Source organism: Oncorhynchus tshawytscha, linkage group LG05 (assembly GCF_018296145.1).
Source record: "Oncorhynchus tshawytscha isolate Ot180627B linkage group LG05, Otsh_v2.0, whole genome shotgun sequence".
In the NCBI taxonomy this organism is placed as follows: Eukaryota; Metazoa; Chordata; class Actinopteri; order Salmoniformes; family Salmonidae; genus Oncorhynchus; species Oncorhynchus tshawytscha.
The window spans coordinates 71923312-71950270 of NC_056433.1; the positions used below are offsets into that span (position 1 = coordinate 71923312).

The 26959-nt window shown below is 46.4% G+C and overlaps 1 protein-coding gene and 1 long non-coding RNA gene across 2 annotated transcripts; one reads left to right on the forward strand and one right to left on the reverse strand.

Annotated features, from left to right (window-relative positions):
* Positions 1 to 63: 63 nt before the first annotated feature.
* Positions 64 to 2469, forward strand: LOC112251315. The gene is made up of 3 exons (XR_002953652.2): positions 64 to 359; positions 497 to 572; positions 1935 to 2469. It is a non-coding gene; the product is annotated as an uncharacterized LOC112251315 (long non-coding RNA).
* Positions 2256 to 15355, reverse strand: LOC112251316 (solute carrier family 22 member 23-like). The gene is made up of 7 exons (XM_024422241.2): positions 15174 to 15355; positions 14567 to 14694; positions 12973 to 13075; positions 7984 to 8210; positions 7496 to 7528; positions 5940 to 6063; positions 2256 to 5256 (listed from the first exon to the last, which is right to left on the reverse strand). Exons 1-7 carry the CDS (start codon positions 15323 to 15325, stop codon positions 4818 to 4820), a joined length of 1206 nt encoding a protein of 401 aa, XP_024278009.1. The 5' UTR covers positions 15326 to 15355; the 3' UTR covers positions 2256 to 4817.
* Positions 15356 to 26959: the final 11604 nt, after the last annotated feature.

Genomic DNA, 26959 nt, shown 5'->3' on the forward strand with positions numbered 1-26959 from the left:
TAGCCAATCATGTTTCTCATGATGTTCAGAATCACGTGCAAGTGCTTCTATCGATTGCTTACGCCTTCCAGAAACCAGGAAGTGACTTGATTTACGGGCGCACATGAGTAGGTTGAACAAATTCAAATGAATCGTCTCGTTTAGTCGTAGCTACTTGTCTTCCTACAAACAGCTATTCAAAATGAACATATCAGAAAATGGAGCAGTAGGCGATGCCATTACAGTGCACGATATCTCAGAGAAGATTCTGGAGCAAACGGTTCACTTTCACGTCATGAAATTCCATGTTTTTTTTGCTCCTTTGGTTCGGCTCGAACCCCGTCTTGTCCAACTTGGTTGTTTCAATGGAAAGTACATTTGTGAGTTGCCTACTGTACAACAAATACACGGTTACAAAGCAGACTAGCTAACAGAGATTGGAAGCTAGCTAGCTTCACTGTGTAATGTTTCTAGCTAGCTACGTTAAAGGTATTATATCAGGTGTGTGTGTATTCAGGATTCGATGCCGCTGTCTACCTTAGTCCTGGAGGACCCATCTGAAACCACCCAGAATTCACTGGCGCAGAAATTGAGTAAGCACCCCTTTCTTCATCTTCCTGTCAATATCCTATCTCTCAGAAGATTGGCTGTATCCTCCACAGACTGTGAAGGGATTGTCCAGCTTCATGCTATCATGATGGTGCTGTCAAGACAACTGGGAATTTGGGAGAAAAAAAATAATCAGGACAGAAAGTCGGAGCTCTATAAAGACGGAGCTATATCGGTCCGCAAATACAGGACTACAAAATATATATTTTTGTATTAACTGTTTTTTTCTTCAGATTTTCCAGGTGGTGCTGCAGCACCTCTACTTCCCGAGGCTATGGTCGGACCTCGTTTTTTTCTGAATTCGCAGTTGTCTTGAACTCACTGAAGTTGGAATCAGTTCCCAGTTGTTTTGAACGCAGCATAAGACAGGCCACATATTTACACACACACAAACTTATCCAAGATGCAACAACATTGTGCTTACAGTCAAATTTGTCTAACAATCAATTATACATTGATTTATACTGAACAAAAAAATAAACTCAACATGCAACAATTTTACTGAGTTACAGTTCATATAAGGAAGTCAGTCAATTGAAATAAATAAATGAGGCCCTAATCTATGAATGGGAGGGCATAGGCATAGGCCCACCCACTGGGGAGCCAGGCCCAGCCATCTGAATGAGTTCTTTAATACCGAAATAAATACTCCTCAGTTTCTTCAGGTGGCTAGTCTCAGACGATTTTGCAGGTGAAGAAGCTGAGTGTGGAGGTCCTGGGATGGGGTGGTTACGTGTGGTCTGTGTTTGTGACGCTGGTTGGACGTACTGCCAAATTCTCTAAAATAACGTTGGTAGAGAAATTAACCTTCAATTCTCTGGCAAGACTCTGGTGGAAATTCATGCAGTCAGCATGCCAAGTGCACACTCCCTCAACTTGAGACATCTGTGGCATTGTGTTGTGTGACAAAACTGCACATTTTAGAGTAGCTTTTTATTCTCCCCAGTAGAAGTTGCACCTGTGTAATGATCATGCTGTTTAATCAGCTTCTTGATTAAATCCATCCACCCGACAGGTGTGGCATATCTTGGCAAAGGAAAAATGCTCACTAACAGGGATGTAAACAAATTTGTACACAACATTTGAGAAGCTTTTATGTGTATTGAACATTTGTGGATCTTTAATTTCAGCTCATGAAACATGGGACCAACACTTTACATGTTGCGTTTATATTTTTCTTCACTATAGTTGCTATGTTATTCAGAATCAGAACATTTACAGAAAGCTAGACACTTAAACCACTAACCAGTATGATTCTCTTTTGTTGGTGTCAGCTTACACGATTTGAAACATCACTAACTAACTCGTCACTAATCCAGCTGTCCTCCTTATCCTTTGTTTTCCAGCTACGAGGACTAAGAAACGGGTGTTTGTGAGCTACAATCTGCCCATGACCGACTCCAACCTGTCTCTGCTGGTGGAGAATAGGATAAAGAAGGAGATGGAAGTTCACATGGATACATTTGAATCTTTCCCCCATTTATATAGACTTTTTACCAAAATAATACAATGGAGAGAACAACATTACCTACCTGTCTAGACTGTTTGTCACTTGCTGTTTTAGCACTTGCTTGAGATCTAACCAGAGACGGTCTCTGTTTAGAGGCTGCAGACACACAACATTTCCTGTGCCCACTGCCCACCTACAGACTTAGACATCACATGTATCACCTCGATAGTGTTCATTTATTGACAAACAATACATTAAGTGGTTTATTATCAAAACAACATTTATGGTTTTAATATGTACAAGTGCATCATATAAAAAAAACATTTAGAAAATATTAGTGGTTGACAATCACTCATGGAATTTCATTTATTTTACCACAATATTTCATTGATAAACATTTACAAACTACCAAATAAACAATACAAGGTGTCCACCGTCAAAATATGTGCCATTTGTATCAACTATGGTTCATGGTAGAAATGTATAGAGTATACTTGGCCTTTAAGGTCCTCTATGTACATTGTGTGACATTGTCCTATGAAAATAATTGATGTGCCTAGTACATGAGATATGATAGTCCATACATCAGGGATCATTAACTAGATTCAGCAGCGGCTGATTTATTTTGGTTGAGTGGATGGTCAGGGGGCCAGGTCATACTTAAAAATAATTTGTAGACTGCAAATTGACTGAAAGAAGCCCAAATAGATATATTTGACAAAAACAAATCATTTCAAACCTTGTTTACATTTGTATACGGTCACATATCTCTTATGCGTGGGAATACTTTGGAACAGACTTCTAAAATTAAAATCAGTTGGAGCTGATTTGCTGGTGTTTCTACGGTCTTTTCAGAAAACTTGGGGAGCCAAATAAAATCACCTGAGGTCGCCAATGTACGGTGTGTATTAATAATTTGTATGTTAGAGTAGAGTTTGAATACAAACATACCCTGTAAGTCACAGCTGTTCGAACTAGATCACACTATTGTACTAACCTAATAAACTAGACACTAACCATTTCAAAACCCTGATAGACATTGTGCTTCGTGGCATGGCCAGCCATTATTTAACCGTGCTAAAGAGACGGGTTGAAACAAGTCCTAAAAACACCAATATACTACTAACATTATTTACCACAGTGTTGAGAACAGGGACAGGAAAGGTCAGAATTAGGTAAATTAAAGGTATTTCAAGCAACAAGAATGCCCTTGGCAACATGACAAAAATAAATACTGAATTACTGAACGATTCTTTCAAAGTAGCCTGTCCCATTTTAATTTTATTTTTAAACAAAAGAACCATCATGATAAAGCCATTCAGAAACATATGTTTCATAGTGGAAACAGGCTCAATCTCAAATTGTACCCTATTCCCTATGTAGTGCACTACATTTGACCAAGTAGTGCACTATGTAGTAAATAGGGTGCTATTTGGGACATATTCTGCACATACTAGTAACTAACTAGTATTGTCCACTCAACACCATAGAATACGGAAATAAAAACACCATGAAAAGGTCAAGTTCAAATCCTTTTCCATCACAGTTTTTAGGTTTCCGACTGTCACTCACATAGCATTGTGTTGACAACCATCATTCACCAACATTACATGGGGGAAGCAATACTCTGTTTTCTAAAGTCATCATAGTGATTCCACTCCTATACTAAGCATAAAGTGCCAACTTGGACTTTTGACGGGGGTGGGAGGCACAAATTCATAAATAAACCCATCAGGTAGGCAACAGTATATAGGCCTACCCTTTTATTCAATTTAGAGCGCAGCAGTTTCACCTAAAACAAGTTGGCTGACAAATATTTTATTACATTTGATTTAACTTTGAATTTTAGTGCAAAAAAAAAATAAGTAGAGGGAAATTAAATGCATAGAGCACACATCACTGTTGAAAGCCATGACGTTTCAAATGAAATATAGAATACAGTGTCTGTTCTGCTGCTCTATACATTTGTCTCTATGCGGTTTGAGTACACTACTCTGCTGATAACTTACAGACACCATGACATCCCTCCTCAGCATGGAACCATGCTGCTCATTCTACACACTGACAACCCTTGGCAACAACTACCCTATGGGCACTAATGCATGTAAGTCATTGTAATGAGTTTCAGTTAATTGCAAAGACATACTTTCCCATATTTTGTTCCAAGATCCTGTTCTATTGCAAGCCCTCAAAGTCTTACTAAATCATATTGAGTGTCCAAAATAGTACCCTATTCCCTATAGATAGGCCTCGGGTCATGAGTAGTGCACTATGCAGGCCCTGGTCAAAAGCAGTACACTATATAGGGAATATGGTGACATTCAGGACACAGAGAATCACTACTCTACAGGCTAACCCATCACCATATTACATTACGACCCATTTAAATCCAACCATTGATGCCCTCCTGGGGCATCTGAATAGTAATTCGTTTTTTATTTTGTCCAAATCTTGGATGTCCATGATTGGGGAAGCTCAATTTTCCCCTTTCAGACTAACACAACGTGGAGAGATCGCATCATAAGTCTAATGAGAGGGATAATATGTTCATTAAACCCACCAGAATGGGAATGTTTTCAAATTAAAGAGTTCCTCATGGAAGAATCTGACAAGCGGAATTATTCCATGTTCTCCTGACTGCATGATCACATCAGACCAGGTCAGTCATGACAGTGACCAGGAGTGGGACAGTTTATTTGGGACAGTCCCTGCCATCCCTACAGCACAGTCTTGTCCTATCCTCTGTCTGTGTGTGTCAGAGAGGAGTGTGTGTCTGCTGCTACGACGACCCTCCCACCCCATTTGACACCATAATATTACTGATCACCCCCCCTCCGGTAACATACAATGTCGGCACTGCTGCATGAGCAGTAGCCGCTGCTGTTGTGCCGCCCCCGGTGGCCGTAAGATGCCGCGGCGTGTCGTGGACCCGGGAGTATAAGTCCCTATCCCCAGGCTTGGTGAGAAGGAGGTGCTGCTCTCCAGGCCGGTGGGTGAGGAGGGGCTGGCGAGTGTAGCTCTCCCCATCCGCGAGGCTCTCTGGCAGGGGCTGGTTGCGCGGCTCGGGCAGCAGTAGGAGACAGATGATGCACAGCAGGGTGCAGGCAGCGAAGATCATGTGATGCAGGAAGTAGCCCTTCTGGTTGTGGAGCTCCATGATGGGGGCTGTCAGCATGCCGAAGCCAGCACTGGCCAGGACCAGGCCCAGACCACCACCCCTGGGGGAGGAAGGGAGACAGAGGGAGAGTCAGTTTTACACTTAATTTCCTGCAATTCTACACAGTTTACTATAGAGGGGAGGTAAAGGTTTGCAGTTTTTAATATGATAACTGATGAGCAATGGGCCCCCCCCGGTCAGTAATTCCACTATGCTTACTACAAGTGTAGATAGCGGGCCGCTAGACTACTACCAATCTATAAAAAAAAAATGCTGACATGAGCTAATTGAGTAACTGCTGATGCACAATCAATTTTCAAAATTGCACCTTGTGTATTTTATTATTCTAACTCTCAACAGTAAGTTGAGACCCCAACGGGCCGCCAGTTGCCCTTCCCTGATCTACATTCTAGAACAGCAGTCTCTGTCAAATTGCATTTATATGACACATACAGATTACACCAAAAGATAGCGCTAGTAGGCCACTCAAACCTAAAACTTGGTGAGTAGCAGTGGAGGCTGCTGAGGGGAAGATGGCTCATAATGGCTGGAAGGGGCGAATGGAATGGTGTCCATGTGTTTGATGTTGTTGTTGATACCTTTCCACATGTTCCGCTCCAGCCATTACCACAAGCCCGTCCTCCCAATTAAGGTGCCACCAACCACCTGTAGTGTGTAGTTATAGGAATCAAATAACTAGGTGTGTGTGGGTGCAGTCAGAGCATACATAGATGTGTGTGTTACCTGATGACGGTGGGAGTGATCTCAGCGCAGAAGAAGATGCTGAGGGTGCTGACGGCATGAGAGGAGAACATTCCAATGATGGAGAATGCCACAGAGAACTTCCTGTTTAGCGTGTCCCTCAGAACTAACCATACAAGAGGAGGAGGGACACGAGAGGGGGTGAGACACATACATCATAAGTATAAACATTTCACTTAATAAAAACCAAACACAGTGGTGTACTGACTAGCCATTCATTTTATTTAATGACTGTTTTGTATATTCTACAACACAAAATGAACAGATGGAGCCTGAGGCTGGCCTGTAGAGCACCTGACCGGCATATACTCTTAGAAAAATGGTTCCAAAAACAGTTATTTGGTTGTCCCAATAGGTAAAACCCTTTTTGGTTCCAGGTAGAACCCCCTTTTTGAACCTTTATTTAACTGGGCAAGTCAGTTAAGAACTAATTCTTATTTACAATGACAGTCTAGGAACAGTGTGTTAATAGCTTTGTTCAGGGGCAGAAAGACAGATTTTTACCTTGTTTGCTCGGGGATTCAATCTAGCAACCTTTCAGTTACTGTCCCAATGTACTAACCACTAGGCTACCTGCCGCCCCAGGTTAAAAGGGTTATACCTGGAACCTAAAGGGTTATACCTGGAACCTAAAGGGTTTACCCTGGAACCTAAAGGGTTATACATGGAAACTAAAGTGTTATACCTGGAACCTAAAGGGTTTAACCTGGAACCTAAAGGGTTATACCTGGAACCTAAAGGGTTATACCGAACCTAAAGGCTTTAACCTAGAACCTAAAGGGTTAAAACTGGAACCTAAAGGGTTATACCTGGAACCTAAAGGGTTTAACCTGGAACCTAAAGGGTTTAACCTGGAACCTAAAGGGTTATACCTGGAACCTAAATGGTTATACATGGAACCTAAAGGGTTTAACCTGGAAACTAAAGGGTTTAACCTGGAACCTAAATGGTTATACCTGGAGCCTAAAGGGTTTACCCTGGAACCTAAAGGGTTATACATGGAAACTAAAGGGTTATACCTGGAACCTAAAGGGTTTACCCTGGAACCTAAAGGGTTATACATGGAAACTAAAGGGTTATACCTGGAACCTAAAGGGTTTAACATGGAACCTAATGGGTTTAACCTGGAATCTAAAGGGTTACACCTGGAACCTAAAGGCTTTAACCTAGAACCTAAAGGGTTAAAACTGGAACCTAAAGGGTTTAACCTGGAACCTAAAGGGTTTAACCTGGAACCTAAATGGTTATACCTGGAAACTAAAGGGTTATACCTGGAACCTAAAGGGTTTAACATGGAACCTAATGTGTTTAACCTGGAACCTAAAGGGTTATACCTGGAACCTAAAGGCTTTAACCTAGAACCTAAAGGGTTAAAACTGGAACCTAAAGGGGTTAACCTGGAACCTAAATGGTTATACCTGGAACCTAAAGGGTTTAACCTAGAACCTAAAGGGTTATACCTGGAACCTAAAGAGTTATACCTGGAACCAATGAGTGCATTCTTCCAATCAGTATGATTGTATAAAGTCAAACTGTACCTGTGTCATGGCGAAGGCTGTACTTGCCAATCACTATATTCAAACAAAGGCCAGGGTAGGGGGAATAAAAATAGAGAAAATTAGCATGAGCATAGCCATTAGAAGAGCTCATTATTTGTCTAACAGATACTGTTGATCTGATATAATGACTGAATAACAGAGGTAATGATGCAGAAAGTGACATTCTCCTAGTAATGAGTTCTCTGAAGCACTGTAAGTCCATTATCTGAGTATGACACTTGTCTATGACAAATTAAAATTATAATGGGATGATTTTGCTTTGTGTTTACCCATGTAAAGAGCTATTTGTGAATGAAGAATTATGAGGGGGATGGCTGCATTGGTCACTTGTTAAAACATCTGACAAAACATGGGCTTTCATAAACTGAAGGTTGACCTAAATGTTTATTTCATAGAGATAAGATGTATATATCTGTGTTTCATTTGTGTGTGTGTGTGCATAACACGTGTGTGTGTCTCCAACTCACAGTTGAGCAGACCCAACTGCAACAGTGATGCCAGGGCGGTGATGATCATGAAGGTGAGCAGTCCGCCCCGACGACCCATGAATGCCACGGCCGGACACAGCGCCAGGCACGTCGCTACGGCGATGCCAGCCATAGTGTAGTAGTCAGCGTGAAACATGGCCGACACAGGAGCCTCCGGGTCCATCATACTGCGGGCAAAACAGTGGTGGATACCGTACCCAGTCAACCTGAGGAAAGAGAGATATGTAGGTGAGTTGGACTCTCTGGCGGAAGGGTATTCTCTCCTGGTCTAGGCGAGTTGGACTCTCTGGCGGGAGGGTATTCTCTCCTGGTCTAGGTGAGTTGGACTCTCTGGCGGAAGGGTATTCTCTCCTGGTCTAGGTGAGTTGGACTCTCTGGCAGAAGGGTATTCTCTCCTGGTCTAGGTGAGCTGGACTCTCTGGCAGAAGGTTATTCTCTCCTGGTCTAGGTGAGCTGGACTCTCTGGCGGAAGGGTATTCTCTCCTGGTCTAGGTGAGTTGGACTCTCTGGCAGAAGGGTATTCTCTCCTGGTCTAGGTGAGCTGGACTCTCTGGCAGAAGGGTATTCTCTCCTGGTCTAGGTGAGTTGGACTCTCTGGCAGAAGGGTATTCTCTCCTGGTCTAGGTGAGTTGGACTCTCTGGTGGAAGGGTATTCTCTCCTGGTCTAGGTGAGCTGGACTCTCTGGCGGAAGGGTATTCTCTCCTGGTCTAGGTGAGTTGGACTCTCTGGCAGAAGGGTATTCTCTCCTGGTCTAGGTGAGCTGGACTCTCTGGCAGAAGGGTATTCTCTCCTGGTCTAGGTGAGTTGGACTCTCTGGCAGAAGGGTATTCTCTCCTGGTCTAGGTGAGTTGGACTCTCTGGTGGAAGGGTATTCTCTCCTGGTCTAGGTGAGCTGGACTCTCTGGCGGAAGGGTATTCTCTCCTGGTCTAGGTGAGTTGGACTCTCTGGCGGAAGGGTATTCTCTCCTGGTCTAGGCGAGTTGGACTCTCTGGCGGGAGGGTATTCTCTCCTGGTCTAGGTGAGTTGGACTCTCTGGCGGAAGGGTATTCTCTCCTGGTCTAGGTGAGTTGGACTCTCTGGCAGAAGGGTATTCTCTCCTGGTCTAGGTGAGCTGGACTCTCTGGCAGAAGGTTATTCTCTCCTGGTCTAGGTGAGCTGGACTCTCTGGCGGAAGGGTATTCTCTCCTGGTCTAGGTGAGTTGGACTCTCTGGCAGAAGGGTATTCTCTCCTGGTCTAGGCGAGTTGGACTCTCTGGCGGGAGGGTATTCTCTCCTGGTCTAGGCGAGTTGGACTCTCTGGCGGGAGGGTATTCTCTCCTGGTCTAGGTGAGTTGGACTCTCTGGCGGAAGGGTATTCTCTCCTGGTCTAGGTGAGTTGGACTCTCTGGCAGAAGGGTATTCTCTCCTGGTCTAGGTGAGCTGGACTCTCTGGCAGAAGGTTATTCTCTCCTGGTCTAGGTGAGCTGGACTCTCTGGCGGAAGGGTATTCTCTCCTGGTCTAGGTGAGTTGGACTCTCTGGCAGAAGGGTATTCTCTCCTGGTCTAGGTGAGCTGGACTCTCTGGCAGAAGGGTATTCTCTCCTGGTCTAGGTGAGTTGGACTCTCTGGCAGAAGGGTATTCTCTCCTGGTCTAGGTGAGTTGGACTCTCTGGTGGAAGGGTATTCTCTCCTGGTCTAGGTGAGCTGGACTCTCTGGCGGAAGGGTATTCTCTCCTGGTCTAGGTGAGTTGGACTCTCTGGCAGAAGGGTATTCTCTCCTGGTCTAGGTGAGCTGGACTCTCTGGCAGAAGGGTATTCTCTCCTGGTCTAGGTGAGTTGGACTCTCTGGCAGAAGGGTATTCTCTCCTGGTCTAGGTGAGTTGGACTCTCTGGTGGAAGGGTATTCTCTCCTGGTCTAGGTGAGCTGGACTCTCTGGCGGAAGGGTATTCTCTCCTGGTCTAGGTGAGTTGGACTCTCTGGCGGAAGGGTATTCTCTCCTGGTCTAGGCGAGTTGGACTCTCTGGCGGGAGGGTATTCTCTCCTGGTCTAGGTGAGTTGGACTCTCTGGCGGAAGGGTATTCTCTCCTGGTCTAGGTGAGTTGGACTCTCTGGCAGAAGGGTATTCTCTCCTGGTCTAGGTGAGCTGGACTCTCTGGCAGAAGGTTATTCTCTCCTGGTCTAGGTGAGCTGGACTCTCTGGCGGAAGGGTATTCTCTCCTGGTCTAGGTGAGTTGGACTCTCTGGCAGAAGGGTATTCTCTCCTGGTCTAGGTGAGCTGGACTCTCTGGCAGAAGGGTATTCTCTCCTGGTCTAGGTGAGTTGGACTCTCTGGCAGAAGGGTATTCTCTCCTGGTCTAGGTGAGTTGGACTCTCTGGTGGAAGGGTATTCTCTCCTGGTCTAGGTGAGCTGGACTCTCTGGCGGAAGGGTATTCTCTCCTGGTCTAGGTGAGTTGGACTCTCTGGCAGAAGGGTATTCTCTCCTGGTCTAGGTGAGCTGGACTCTCTGGCAGAAGGGTATTCTCTCCTGGTCTAGGTGAGTTGGACTCTCTGGCAGAAGGGTATTCTCTCCTGGTCTAGGTGAGCTGGACTCTCTGGCAGAAGGGTATTCTCTCCTGGTCTAGGTGAGTTGGACTCTCTGGCAGAAGGTTATTCTCTCCTGGTCTAGGTGAGCTGGACTCTCTGGCGGAAGGGTATTCTCTCCTGGTCTAGGTGAGTTGGACTCTCTGGCAGAAGGGTATTCTCTCCTGGTCTAGGTGAGCTGGACTCTCTGGCAGAAGGGTATTCTCTCCTGGTCTAGGTGAGTTGGACTCTCTGGCAGAAGGGTATTCTCTCCTGGTCTAGGTGAGTTGGACTCTCTGGTGGAAGGGTATTCTCTCCTGGTCTAGGTGAGCTGGACTCTCTGGCGGAAGGGTATTCTCTCCTGGTCTAGGTGAGTTGGACTCTCTGGCAGAAGGGTATTCTCTCCTGGTCTAGGTGAGTTGGACTCTCTGGGAGAAAGGTATTCTCTCCTGGTCTAGGTGAGTTGGACTCTCTGGCGGAAGGGTATTCTCTCCTGGTCTAGGTGAGTTGGGCTCTCTAGCGGAAGGGTATTCTCTCCTGGTCTAGGTGAGTTGGACTCTCTGGCGGAAGGGTATTCTCTCCTGGTCTAGGTGAGTTGGACTCTCTGGCGGAAGGGTATTCTCTCCTGGTCTAGGTGAGCTGGACTCTCTGGCGGAAGGGTATTCTCTCCTGGTCTAGGTGAGTTGGACTCTCTGGCGGGAGGGTAATCTCTCCTGGTCTAGGTGAGTTGGACTCTCTGGCGGAAGGGTATTCTCTCCTGGTCTAGGTGAGCTGGACTCTCTGGCGGAAGGGTATTCTCTCCTGGTCTAGGTGAGTTGGACTCTCTGGCGGAAGGGTATTCTCTCCTGGTCTAGGTGAGTTGGACTCTCTGGCGGAAGGGTATTTTCTCCTGGTCTAGGTGAGTTGGACTCTCTGGCGGAAGGGTATTCTCTCCTGGTCTAGGTGAGCTGGACTCTCTGGCAGAAGGATATTCTCTCCTGGTCTAATCTCTCCTGGTCTAATGGTTAAGACATTGCCCACTGGGCAAAGACGTCAATTTAATATTTATTTCACGTTGGTTGGAACAACGTTGATATAACCAGTGTGAGGTTTCCCAAGCGGGAGAGCAGAACCCACCAGTTACACACACACACACACACACACACACAGCCTTGTCATAGCCACAAACTGTACCGGCACACCACCATGTCATAGCCACAAAGCGTACCAGCAAAACAGCCTTGTCATAGCCACAAACTATACCGGCAAACAGCCTTGTCATAGCCACAAACAGCCTTTTCATAGCCACAAACAGCCTTGTCATAGCCACAAACTATACCGGCAAACAGCCTTTTCATAGCCACAAACAGCCTTGTCATAGCCACAAACTATACCGGCAAACAGCCTTGTCATAGCCACAAACAGCCTTGTCATAGCCACAAACAAACTATACCGGCAAACAGCCTTTTCATAGCCACAAACAGCCTTGTCATAGCCACAAACTATACCGGCAAACAGCCTTGTCATAGCCACACACAGCCTTTTCATAGCCACAAACTATACCGGCAAACAGCCTTTTCATAGCCACAAACAGCCTTGTCATAGCCACAAACAGCCTTTTCATAGCCACAAACAGCCTTGTCATAGCCACAAACTATACCGGCAAACAGCCTTTTCATAGCCACAAACAGCCTTGTCATAGCCACAAACTATACCTTGTCATAGCCACAAACAGCCTTTTCATAGCCACAAACAGCCTTGTCATAGTCACAAACTATACCTTGTCATAGCCACAAACAGCCTTTTCATAGCCACAAACAGCCTTGTCATAGCCACAAACAGCCTTGTCATAGCCACAATGGCTATTATTATTATTTTTTTCAATGTACCCCGTTTTTCTCCACAATTTCGCGGTATCCAATTGTTTTAGTAGCTACTATCTTGTCTCATCGCTACAACTCCCGTACGGGCTCGGGAGAGACGTCCTCCGATACACAACCCAACCAAGCCGCACTGCTTCTTAACACAGCGCGCATCCAACCCGGAAGCCAGCCGCACCAATGTGTCGGAGGAAACACCGTGCACCTGGCAACCTTGGTTAGCGCGCACTGCGCCCGGCCCGCCACAGGAGTCGCTGGTGCGCGATGAGACAAGGACATCCCTACCGGCCAAACCCTCCCTAACCCGGACGACTCTAGGCCAATTGTGCGTCGCCCCACGGACCCCGGTTATGACAGAGCCTGGGCGCGAACCCAGAGTCTCTGGTGGCACAGCTGGCGCTGCAGTACAGCCCCCTTAACCACTGCACCACCTGGGAGGCCAATGTACCGTTTCTCAATGGGAAACTTAACTCATATGAAATTCATGCTCTGTTTGGCACATTACCCACTGCCTTCGATACAGATGTGCACACACACACAGATGTGCACACACACAGACAGACTTACGAGTTGACACAGAGCACGACGATGTTCTTCCACAGGTTTCTGGTGCTGGTCATCTTGACGATGCAGGTCCTCTTTGGCTTCTTATGCAGCTCATGCTCCAGCTCTGATGGTGAGATAGAACACAGTGTGAGACCTTTACACTGGCAAGGAAACAACACACACACACGCACATACATGGAGCCAGCCTCCACACCACACAGATTATACAGTAATGGTCTTCTGTGGGTTGATGTGTGTGTATGAGATCCAGTTGTATTAATCTGCTCCCTGCGTTAAACTCATTTCTCATGGAGAGTGTATGTCTGGCATCAAGCCTTGCAGATATATTTCATCATATGAAACTAAATCCCTGCAGTTGCACATATAAAAATGAACGAGTGTGTGTGTTTGACAGTGTCTGACTGACTGAATCCATGGCAGACACATTTCATCACTGAAATCAGAGACCTGCAGTTGCATGTTGTTTATAACAACAATGTGATCCGTGTAAATGCAATAGACAATGGTGTGTTGTTGTTGACTCTACGTGAGACTTCCCATATGTATATACTGCACGATCAGCTGCAAACCAGGGATCTGTGTAGTGGCCATGGACAGAACACAGTTATTTTTTGACATGCAGTGTCTTTTCCCTCTCTGTCTCTACATCTCTCCTTTTACTCTCTGTCTCTACATCTCTCCTTTTACTCTCTGTCTCTACATCTCTCCTTTTACTCTGTCTCTCTACCTCTCCCCTCTCTGTCTCTCTACCTCTCCCCTCTCTGTCTCTCTACCTCTCCCCTCTCTGTCTCTCTACCTCTCCCCTCTCTGTCTCTCTACCTCTCCCCTCTCTGTCTCTCTACCTCTCCTTTTACTCTGTCTCTCTACCTCTCCCCTCTCTGTCTCTCTACCTCTCCCCTCTCTGTCTCTCTACCTCTCCCCTCTCTGTCTCTCTACCTCTCCCCTCTGTCTCTCTACCTCTCCCCTCTCTGTCTCTCTACCTCTCCTTTTACTCTCTGTCTCTCTACCTCTCCCCTCTCTGTCTCTCTACCTCTCCCCTCTCTGTCTCTCTACCTCTCCCCTCTCTGTCTCTCTACCTCTCCCCTCTGTCTCTCTACCTCTCCCCTCTGTCTCTCTACCTCTCCTTTTACTCTCTGTCTCTCTACCTCTCCCCTCTCTACCTCTCCCCTCTGTCTCTACCTTTCCCCTCTCTGTCTCTCTACCTCTCCCCCCTCTGTCTCTCTACCTCTCCCCTCTCTGTCTCTCCATCTCTCCTTTTACTCTGTCTCTCTACCTCTCCATCTCTCCTTTTACTCTGTCTCTACCTCTCCCCTCCCTGCCTCTCCAGCTCTCCTTTTACTCTGTCTCTCTACCTCTCCATCTCTCCTTTTACTCTGTCTCTACCTCTCCCCTCCCTGCCTCTCCAGCTCTCCTTTTACTCTGTCTCTCTACCTCTCCATCTCTCCTTTTACTCTGTCTCTACCTCTCCCCTCCCTGCCTCTCCAGCTCTCCTTTTACTCTCTGTCTCTCTACCTCTCCCCTCTCTGTCTCTCTACCTCTCCTTTTACTCTTTGTCTCTCTACCTCTCCCCTCCCTGTCTCTCCATCTCCTTCACCTGTTAGAACGCCACTGTGCTCGGTTGTCATGTCGACCTGGTTCTTCCTGGCGATGCAGAGCATCATAGCTTTAGAGCGGTGGTAGTGCTGGGTGGCCAGGAGCCAACGCAGGGACTCAGGGAAGATCCTACAGAGAGAAAGGGGGGGGGAGTCAGAGAGCCAGAGAGAGGGTAGGGGAGATGGGAGGGGAGTAGGGAGAGAAAGATAATACGTTGTGAGGGAATGAGTAGAGGAGAGAGAGAAAGAAAGGAAGGAAGGGAGAGAGAGAGAAGTAAACATGACAAAGAGAGAAAGAATGACAGAAGGGAAGTGAGAGAAAGAGAGTATTGTCTAAAGATCTGAACAGAGCATGCAGTGTGTAATGTACTGTACAAGCCGAAGCCTGGTCCTGATGACCAAGTCTTTAACCTCTAACCCCACAGCATGGCGGACTCCCTCAGTGGGCTGAGGTACTTCATCAGTGGGAGGGGCCACTCTCTAAGTGGGTGTGGCTATCCCCTCAGTGGGTGGGACTACATGGTGATTCAAATTTTCACCTCTAACTCTAGGATGAATGTCTCAACAGAATAGTGGTGACATGGAAGACATTTGGGCATGTCTCCTTACCAGATGTAGGGCAGCATGAGGACAAAGGGGCAGATTATGAAAATCTGCAGGACCTGCCAATCATCCCGGGCGGGCCAATCACGACACAGAGCCGCCACCCCGGGCATCACCAGCTGCCCGCCCACCATGAGGAAACTGGCCACCATGGTCATGGAGAAACGCCAGCCTGGCAGGCACAACTCAATCCCTGTAAAGAGGGAGAGTGGGGGGGACGATAGGGGAGCGAGAAGGGGGAAGTAGAGAGAGAGAGGGAGGGAGGCGAGGTTAGACATATACAGACACCATGGTCATAGAGAACCGCCAGTTCAATCCATGTAGAGGAGAGGGACAGAAGTTCCAGACAGATACATTGGTTCAATTAGTGCATTCTAAGAGGTTTTTGTGTATTCCTTCTAATAAGGGCTTTTTACACTACTGAGCTGAACCAAATCAAACTGGGCCAAATCAAACTGTGCTGAGCCTGGTTATGCATTCACCATAGTTGCTGGAAATGTGCTGAAAAGGAAAATGTTAAACGAATATTGTGAAAACGGTATAATTGTATATCACTTGGTACTGGCTGGTATCTCTGTCTTTGGTGTATGTGTGTTTAAAGACTAAACAGTGAAACCTACATCTCATTCAATTAATAATTTAACACCTCTTCATGGCTGACCATTCCCTGGAGAAAATCCCAGTTAACCACCAGTTAACAATCAGTGAACCACCACACAACCTATCTGTCAGACCTCAACACTATAGCCATTGTCAAGGGTTCAGTCAGTTCAGTAAGTGAGCGTTTCACACTAACCGTCCCTTTCTTCCCTGAATGGGCTCTCGTCTCACCCCCCTACTGGCTACCCTGTGGTACAGTCCAGATGGTCTACCCCAGATGGCAAGGTCTATTTGAAGGTGACCAGTAAGGGTGTGTAGGAGAGGGTGGCTGTATACTGTATGCTCACTAACCAGGGTTCTTGTACTGCCACTTCCCATAGCGAAGATTACAGAGAGAGGGGAGAAAGGAGAGGGACAGGATACAAATGAGCCAAACTCTTGAGAGGAGAAGAAAACTCCCTCCCTCCATTCATCATCTAGATCACTGGAAGAAGAAGAATAAACCTTCAGAGAGAGAGAGAGAGAGAGAGATATATTTTGGTCTTTCTTTATTGAAACATTCTCAATTCATTTAAAACTCACCCCCCCACTCCTAAAATAAAAATATAAAAACCCTCTCCTACAACCGTATATCCAAAACATCTTCCCCAGCAATACAGACAGCCCCCCCAACACACCATATCTCCGCAAACATCTCCACACATTTGATCATTTTATAGAACTCAAACTCAACCCTAAGGCGCGCAGAGACCATCCCATTAAACAGTAGTAAAGGGTCTGTTATCCCCCACCTTTGACCCTGTTCCTCCTTGTTAGCCAAATAGCTAACTTTGCCTGAGCAAACAGAAAATTCAACAAAACACATTTTTCTTTCTCCTTACTCGAATACCTGTATCCCATTATAAACATCCCAACAGCAAAAACCACCCCCAACCTGTCACACAGACATTCCAACAGAGACATTAATGGCATTAACCTGGTGCACACAGAAAACAATTGAATTACAGTTTCTTTCATTTGACAGAAAGGACACCCCTGCCCAATTCCCGGATCAACCCGTGCCAACCAGCTGTTAGTGGCCAGGGCTCCATGAAGAACCCTCCACTGGAGGTCCCCTGACCTCTTTGGTACTGGGGGTTTGTAGAGCGCCCTCCATCTAAAACCCACCATACTCTCTGCCCCACATACCCCCTGCCACTGATGTGCCTTCACTCCTGTTAGGCTTCTAATGCTCCTAACCTTAACGCAGAGGTTGTAGAGGGCTTTACCTCCCACCCCCTCAAACTCCCCCAGGCTCGGAGTGTTAAAATCTAACAAGTCCTCCAGACCCCCTTGCCAGTCTCCAGTCTCTGCCGTCACCTGCAGTGGCGGGAACATTGGTGGCCCCTCTCCCTTTGGCCTCTCAAACACCCCCCTTACCGGCTCAGACAGTGCCTCCTGGACCTCCTCCAGGAATCTCTCCAGCAGCCTAAGATACGTTATTCCTGTTTGTTGCGCCAAGACCTCCGGGGTTTTCCACCCCTCATCTCCCAGCAGTCTCAGGTCACCCAGCCTTTGTAAACCCCCTGCCTTTAGTTGCCTCTGCAGGGTGGCCGACTGAACCGATCTCAAAGGGATGGCTGGGTTGTGGAAGATAGGCTCCTCCCACACCCACTGCCCAGGCTCCACACCCCCTTCTCGTGTGGGCCTTAGCAGCTGCCAGGCCCTCAGCACCGCAGAGTAAAACTCTGAGAAAACCCTGCTGTACTCAGCCTCTCCAGCTTCATGAGGAACAGCTGCCGGTCCAACCCTAATCTGCCAGCTCTCCTCAGCAGCGCGCATGCTGGTTCCCTCCAGCCAACATCAGTGTGGTACAGCAGTCTCTGCACCGCCTTTAGTCGGAAAGCAGCCATCCTGCTCTCCAGTTCCACCAGGCCCTGTCCTCCTTCGTGGACGGTCATGTACAAAACTGCTGCCTTCAGTCAGTGATGTCCCGACCAAAAGAAGTCCACCAGCTTGCGTTGCAGGTCTGCAAGCAGACCGGCGGGGGGGTTGAGGACAGCCAGTTTATACCACAAGGAAGATGCCACCAGGTTGTTGATTATCAGCACCCTCCCTCTATATGACACTTGGGACAGGAGCCACCTCCACCTGGCCAGTCTTGACACCACTGCCTGTGACAGCCCCTCCCAGTTCTTGCTGACCCACCTCTCCGAGCCCAGGTACAACCCCAACACTTTAAGCCCTTCACAACCCCACTGCAAACCCCCTGGAAGCAGAGGAGGAGCCCTATCCCCCCATGCCCCACATAACAGAGCTTTGCTCTTTCCCCAGTTTACCTTAGCTGATGAAGCTCCCTCGTACACCTTCAGACTGGTCTCTAGTTCCTGCATATCTTGCCCATCCCTGACCATCACAGAAACATCATCTGCATATGCTGAGACTGCTATTCCTGTCACCACATCCATGCCTGTCCAGCACACTCCCCGCATTCTCCTGTGTAGCAGTCCTAAAAAAGGCTCAATGGCTAGTGTGTACAGCTGCCCAGATAGAGGGCATCCTTGTCTAATGCCCCGTCTCACCCAGACTGGCCTACTGAGCCCCCCTCCCACCTTAACCATACATGACGCCCCAGCATACAACAGCTTCACACAGGTCACAAAACTCTTCCCAAACCCAAACACAGACATCACATTAAACAGATACTCATGATCCACTCTATCAAAAGCCTTCTCTTGATCTAAAGAGACCAGTCCAAAGTTCACATTAGAACCTCTCGACAAGTCCAACATGTCCCTAATCAAGAATAAGTTGTCCGTGATTGAGCGTCCCGGTACACAATATGTCTGGTCCTTGTGTATTATAGAGTCCAGATGGGACTTCAGTCTGTTAGAGAGGACCTTGGCAAAAATCTTGTAGTCCGCACAGAGTAATGCCACAGGCCTCCAGTTCTTAAGTTCACACAAGTCCCCTTTTTTGGGCAGGAGAGTCAGAGCCGCCCGACGGCAGCTCATCGGCAACTCTCCTACCCCGACGCATTCACGCAACACGCAAAAGAAATCCTGTCCAATTGTTCCCCAGAATTTTTTGTAAAATTCCACTGGAAGTCCATCGACCCCGGGTGCACGACCGGGGGACATCTGGGTTACTGCCTCTGCCAGTTCATGTGACAACAGAGGAATGTCCATTTCATCCCTCTGTGCCCGAGAGAGCTTAGGGAGTCCTGCGAACAAGACCTGAGCACACATAGGATCACACATTTCTGCCCTATACAATTCAGTATAAAACTCCACAGTCCGCTCCCGCATCTCCCCCACCACAGAGGTCACCCGCCCATCAGACAGCCGTAGACAATGCATACCCTTGGCTTCACTGCTCTGTCTTTCCAAACCAAAGAAGAAGGAGCTGGGAGCATCCATCTCCTTGAGCATGGAGAACCTAGCTCTTACAAGTGCTCCCTTTGCTTTAACCTGGAAAAAACTGCCCAGGTCCCTACGTAGTCGGCTAAGTTAGCCTGGAGGCCTACATTGCCTTGCCCCACCATCTCTACCTCCATCTCACTAATACACCGCTCTAGTTCCCCCAATACTCTCCTAGCCTCTGAGGATGAGAGAGCTGTGTACTGTTGACAGAAAAGCCGAATTTGCACTTTCCCCACATCCCACCATTGACTCAGAGACTCATACTCCTCTCTTCGCTGCCCCCATCTTTCCCAAAAAGTCTGGAAACCTGAGCAAAAAGTGGCATCTTGTAAGAGCTTTACATTGAACTTCCAATAAGATGCCTGCCGGGGCCCTGGTGAAATAGACAGCCGAGCCATGGTTATGTGGTGATCCGAAAACCCCACTGGGAGAATGGTAGCACCCAGCAGCCTATTGCTCTGATTCCTGGACATGTAAAAACGATCAAGTCGAGCTGCACTCACCCTAGCCCCAAAAACCTTCACCCACGTATACTGTCTTGTGTTTGGATGTTTAGTTCTCCAAACATCCACTAGGTCAAACTGATTAAAGATATCCCTTAACACTCCCACTGACACTGAATGAGGCTCTTCCCCATTTCTGTCTTTTGTAAAATCCATTGTACAGTTCCAGTCACCTCCGATCACCAGCGTCTCCTCAGGCGCTACTTGTGAGAGTTCCTGTCTAAGACTCCCAAATAGAACCCCTCTTTCTCTCCCTGTGTTAGGCGCATACACATTTATAAAGACAAAACACATGTTGTTAATTTCTGCTTTAACAACAAGCAACCTACCCCTACACACCTCCTTTGAGGAGCAAATTTTTACAGCCAGACCCGGTGCAAAAAGGACTGCCACCCCTGCACTAAGATTTGTCCCATGGCTCAACACACTTGCCCCTTTCCACCAGAGCCCCCAATCAACTTCATTCACCACATCACTATGCGTCTCCTGCAGAAACATCACTTGTACTTTTTTTTGTTTTACATATTCACCCAACACACTCCTCTTTCCCGCATCTCTGGCGCCATTTATATTGAGCGAGCCTACCCGAAGAGTCTCCATAAGAAGTGGGAGAAAAGCCAGCAGACAAATAGACCAATAGCAAAGCTCAAAAAGCCCCAGTGTCAGTAAGAAATTAAACATTTAAACAGTGTCTGAAGGAAAAACCTTTACGCACTGTTGTGACCCACTTCCTCAACCTAAACCGTTTCCTGGGTGAGAGGACACCATGCCCCTCATTTGTCATAGCATGTTGTACTGATCTTACAAACTTTCTAGGATCAGGAAAAAAAGCCTCAAGATTAACTTTTTTCCCCTTAGTCTCATTCAGGAACCTTGTCAGTTCTCTCAACGTGTACTTAGACCCCTCTGGTTGACTGGCTGTCAGCTTCGGGCCAATTGAAGAGGAGTCTGAAAAATAACTCCTCATCCTCTTCCTCAGACTCACTTTCCTCCTCTTCTCTATCTCCCACCCTGACCACCTGCCCTTTCTCTCTGGTTAGGGCCTCACCCACAGCAACAGGCAACATTTCCATGGTGCCTTTGTCCACACCCTTTTTCCTTTTCCTCTTGACACCCTCCTCCTCCCCCTAATCTCTTACACTTCCCCACTATACTCTCCTCATCCACTAGAATAACCTGACTAGACGCAGTATCATCTGCACCACCCTCCATAGCATGACTAGGGCCAGCCTCAGCTACACCACCCTCCATAGAATGACTAGGGCCAGCCTCAGCTACACCACCCTCCATAGAATGACTAGGGCCAGCCTCAGCTACACCACCCTCCATAGCATGTCTAGGCCCAGCCTCAGCTACCCCACCATCTCTAGCCTGACTAGACCCAGCCTCTGCTTCTCCACCATCTCTAGCCTGACTAGACCCAGCCTCCACTACCCTACCATCTCTAGCCTGACTAGGCCCAGCCTCATCTACACCACCATCTCTAGACTGACTATGCCCAGCCTCTGCTGTCTGCATCTCCTTAACCCCTGCATTTTGACCTCGATTTCCCCCACTTGCGCTTGTACCCTCACCTTGTCTATGGCCTTTATGTGGGCACGCAAAACTCTTGTGCCCCAAATCCCCACATTCAAAACACCGTAGACTATCTGTGCTGGCAAAACCTGCATAGAGCCCCTCCCCATGCCTCACTTTAAAATGCACATTTAGCTGTTGCTCATTATTGTTCAGAAACATAAACACTTGCCTCCTGAACGAAACAACGTGCTTAACGGCATCTGACTGAAAACCTGCTGACAGTACACGGAAACCGCTAGCAAACTTACCAAAACGACTCAGCTCTTTCCTAATTTGATCATCCGTAATAAACGGAGGCAAATTTGCCACTACAACTCTTGTTAAAGGGGTAGAGAGAGGTGAAATTGACACCAACATATCCCTTACAAATATTCCGCTAGCAATTAGCCTACCGACCAAATTAGCCCTTTTCATGAACACAACCACAGCTTTGTTCATTCTAGAAGCAGAATGTATAAACTCAGCTCCTACCTGTTCACCGACCGCGAGCAGAACCTCCTCCACCTTAACTCCGTTCTCAGGAACACACCTGAATCCATGCTGTATCGACAGCGTCTCCTCCGCGCTAGGCTGAGAAGCCATTGCGCACACTACACCTTCCAACCCCCAGGAAAGTTACTCTGTCCTCTTCCACCCTAACTTTGGAAAAAAACTTTGGATACCGCTAAAAACAAATATTGCATTAACCCTCCACCATAGAAAATAACATGTAAAGAAAAGAATCAAGAAAGTTAGTTAGGATAGAGCTTTCCACACCAAACACTCAAACTCCAAAAACTCCCAGCATGCACCGAGAGAGAGAGAGAGAGAGAGAGAGAGGGAGAAAGAGAGAGAGAAAGAGAAAGAAAGAAAGAAAGAGAAAGAAAGAGAGACAGAGAGAGAGAGAGAAGCGGTGTTGAAGCGGTGTTGTGGGAAAAAAATGCAATACTGTGAAATCCATGTACACAAACAACAACAAGTGTGCAGTTAAAATGAGCAAAAAACACATTTTCTTCCACAGGGCTGTGGGTGAGTCAGGGATGCAGCTTAAGCCCCATCCTCTTCAATATATATATCAACGAATTGGCTACTAGAATCTGAAGTCATCTGTTTGCTGATGATCTGGTGCTTCTGTCACCAACCAAGGAGGGCCTAAAGCAGCACCTAGATCTTCTGCACAGATTCTGTCAGACCTGGGCCCTGACAGACCTGGGCCCTGACAGTAAATCTCAGTAAGACCAAAATAATGGTGTTCCAAAAAAGGTCCAGTGGTCAGGACCACAAATACAAATTCCATCTAGACACCGTTGCCCTAGAGCACACAAAAAACGATACATACCTCGGCCTAAACATCAACGCCACAGGTAACTTCCACAAAGCTGTGAACGATTTGAGAGACAAGGCAAGAAGGGTCTTCTATGCCATCAAAAGGAACATAAAATTCGACATACAAATTAGGACCTGGCTAAATATAATTCATTCAGTTATAGAACCCAATGCCCTTCATGGTTGACAGTAGGGCTGTTGCGGTGACCGTATTACCGCCACAACAGGCGGTCACGAGTCATGAAGGCAGTCATATTCCACATGACTGTTTAGTCACGGTAGTTAGGCTTCTCCAAGCTCTGATGCTGCTGCTGGTCATTAGTACCTACCAAAGGTTCTAACTGCCTGGTACTCAGCACTCTACTGTCCTCCTAAATTACCCTAATGTAACTCTAAATCCCTCTACTGTAACTCTAAATCCCTCTACTGTAACTATAAATCACTCTACTGTACCTATAAATCACTGTGCTCTCCCTCTAAATCACTCCACTGTCCCTCATCACTCTACTGTTCCTCTAAATAACTCTACTGTCCCTCTAAATCACTCTACTGCCCCTCTAAATCACTCTACTGTCCCTCATCACTCTACTGTCCCTCATCACTCTACTGTCCCTCTAAATCACTCTACTGTCCCTCTAAACACTCTACTGTCCCTCTAAACACCCTACTGTCCCTCTAAACACTCTACTGTCCCTCTAAAACACTCTACTGTCACTCATCACTCTACTGTTCCTCTAAAATCACTCTACTGTCCCGCTAAAATCACTCTACTGTCCTCTAAATCACTCTACTGTCCCTCTAAACACTCTACTGTCCCTCTAAACACTCTACTGTCCCTCTACTGTTCCTCTAAATCACTCTACTGTCCCTCTAAACACTCTACTGTCCCTCTACTGTTCCTCTAAATATGTTTACTGTCCCTCTAAATCACTATACTGTCCCTCTAAATCACTCTACTGTCCCTCTAAATCACTCTACTGTCCCTCTAAATCACTCTACTGTCCCTCTAAATCACTCTACTCTCCCTCTCATCACTCTACTGTCCCTCTAAATCACTCTACTGTTCCTCTAAATCCCTCATCACTCTACTGTCCCTCATCACTCTACTGTTCCTCTAAATCACTCTACTGTCCCTCTAAATCACTCTACTGTCCCTCTAAATCCCTCTACTGTCCCTCATCACTCTACTGTCCCTCATCACTCTACTGTCCTCTAAATCACTCTACTGTCCCTCTAAATCACTCTACTGTCCCTCTAATTCACTCTACTGTTCCTCTAAATATGTCTACTGTCCCTCTCATCACTCTACTGTCCTTCTAAAACACTCTACTGTCCCTCTAAATCACTCTACTGCCCCTCATCACTCTACTGTTCCTCTAAATCACTCTACTGTCCTCTAAATCACTCTACTGTCTCTCATCACTCTACTGTTCCTCTAAATCACTCTACTGTTCCTCTAAATCACTCTACTGTCCCTCATCACTCTACTGTCCCTCTAAATAACTCTACTGTCCTCTAAATCACTCTACTGTCCCCATCACTCTACTGTCCCTCTCATCACTCTACTGTTCCTCTCATCACTCTACTGTTCCTCTCATCACTCTACTGTCCCTCATCACTCTACTGTCCCTCTAAATCACTCTACTGTTCCTCTAAATATGTCTACTGTCCCTCTAAATCACTCTACTGTCCCTCTAATTCACTCTACTGTTCCTCTAAATATGTCTACTGTCCCTCTCATCACTCTACTGTCCCTCTAAATCACTCTACTGTTCCTCTAAATATGTCTACTGTCCCTCTAAATCACTCTACTGTCCCTCTAATTCACTCTACTGTTCCTCTAAATATGTCTACTGTCCCTCTCATCACTCTACTGTCCCTCTAAAACACTACTGCCCCTCTAAATCACTCTACTGTCCCTCTAAATCACTCTACTGTCACTCTAAATCACTCTACTGTTCCTCTAAATCCCTCATCACTCTACTGTTCCTCTAAATAACTCTACTGTCCCTCTAAATCACTCTACTGCCCCTCTAAATCACTCTACTGTCCCTCATCACTCTACTGTCCCTCATCACTCTACTGTCCCTCTAAATCACTCTACTGTCCCTCTAAACACTCTACTGTCCCTCTAAAACACTCTACTGTCCCTCTAAAACACTCTACTGTCCCTCATCACTCTACTGTTCCTCTAAATCACTCTACTGTCCTCTAAATCACTCTACTGTCCCTCTAAACACTCTACTGTCCCTCTACTGTTCCTCTAAATATGTCTACTGTCCCTCTAAATCACTATACTGTCCCTCTAAATCACTCTACTGTCCTCTAAATCACTCTACTGTCCTCTAAATCACTCTACTGTCCCTCTAAATCACTCTACTGTCCCTCTAAATCACTCTACTGTCCCTCTAAATCACTCTACTGTCCCTCTAAATCACTCTACTGTTCCTCTAAATCACTCTACTGTCCCTCTAAATCACTCTACTCTCCCTCTCATCACTCTACTGTTCCTCTAAATCACTCTACTGTCCCTCTAAATCACTCTACTGTTCCTCTAAATCCCTCATCACTCTACTGTCCCTCATCACTCTACTGTTCCTCTAAATCACTCTACTGTCCCTCTAAATCACTCTACTGTCCCTCTAAATCCCTCTACTGTCCCTCATCACTCTACTGTCCCTCATCACTCTACTGTCCCTCTAAAACACTCTACTGTCCCTCTCATCACTCTACCGTCCCTCTAATTCACTCTACTGTTCCTCTAAATATGTCTACTGTCCCTCTCATCACTCTACTCTCCTTCTAAAACACTCTACTGTCCCTCTAAATCACTCTACTGCCCCTCATCACTCTACTGTTCCTCTAAATCACTCTACTGTCCCTCTAAATCACTCTACTGTCTCTCATCACTCTACTGTTCCTCTAAATCACTCTACTGTTCCTCTAAATCACTCTACTGTCCCTCATCACTCTACTGTCCCTCTAAATAACTCTACTGTCCCTCTAAATCACTCTACTGTCCCCATCACTCTACTGTCCCTCTCATCACTCTACTGTTCCTCTCATCACTCTACTGTTCCTCTCATCACTCTACTGTCCCTCATCACTCTACTGTCCTCTAAATCACTCTACTGTTCCTCTAAATATGTCTACTGTCCCTCTAAATCACTCTACTGTCCCTCTAATTCACTCTACTGTTCCTCTAAATATGTCTACTGTCCCTCTAAATCACTCTACTGTCCCTCTAAATCACTCTACTGTTCCTCTAAATATGTCTACTGTCCCTCTAAATCACTCTACTGTCCCTCTAATTCACTCTACTGTTCCTCTAAATATGTCTACTGTCCCTCTAAATCACTCTACTGTCACTCTACATCACTCTACTGTCCCTCTAAAACACTACTGCCCCTCTAAATCACTCTACTGTCCCTCTAAATCACTCTACTGTCACTCTAAATCACTCTACTGTTCCTCTAAATCCCTCATCACTCTACTGTTCCTCTAAATAACTCTACTGTCCCTCTAAATCACTCTACTGCCCCTCTAAATCACTCTACTGTCCCTCATCACTCTACTGTCCCTCATCACTCTACTGTCCCTCTAAATCACTCTACTGTCCTCTAAACACTCTACTGTCCCTCTAAAACACTCTACTGTCCTCTAAAACACTCTACTGTCCTCATCACTCTACTGTTCCTCTAAATCACTCTACTGTCCCTCTAAATCACTCTACTGTCCCTCTAAACACTCTACTGTCCCTCTACTGTTCCTCTAAATATGTCTACTGTCCCTCTAAATCACTATACTGTCCCTCTAAATCACTCTACTGTCCCTCTAAATCACTCTACTGTCCCTCTAAATCACTCTACTGTCCCTCTAAATCACTCTACTGTCCCTCTAAATCACTCTACTGTCCCTCTAAATCACTCTACTGTTCCTCTCATCACTCTACTGTTCCTCTAAATCACTCTACTATCACTCTACTGTTCCTCTAAATCCCTCTACTGTCCCTCATCACTCTACTGTCCCTCATCACTCTACTGTTCCTCTAAATCCCTCTACTGTCCCTCATCACTCTACTGTCCCTCTAAATCACTCTACTGTTCCTCTAAATATGTCTACTGTCCCTCTAAATCACTCTACTGTCCCTCTAATTCACTCTACTGTTCCTCTAAATATGTCTACTGTCCCTCTCATCACTCTACTGTCCCTCTAAAACACTACTGCCCCTCTAAATCACTCTACTGTCCCTCTAAATCACTCTACTGTCCTCTAAATCACTCTACTGTTCCTCTAAATCCCTCATCACTCTACTGTTCCTCTAAATAACTCTACTGTCCCTCTAAATCACTCTACTGCCCCTCTAAATCACTCTACTGTCCCTCATCACTCTACTGTCCCTCAT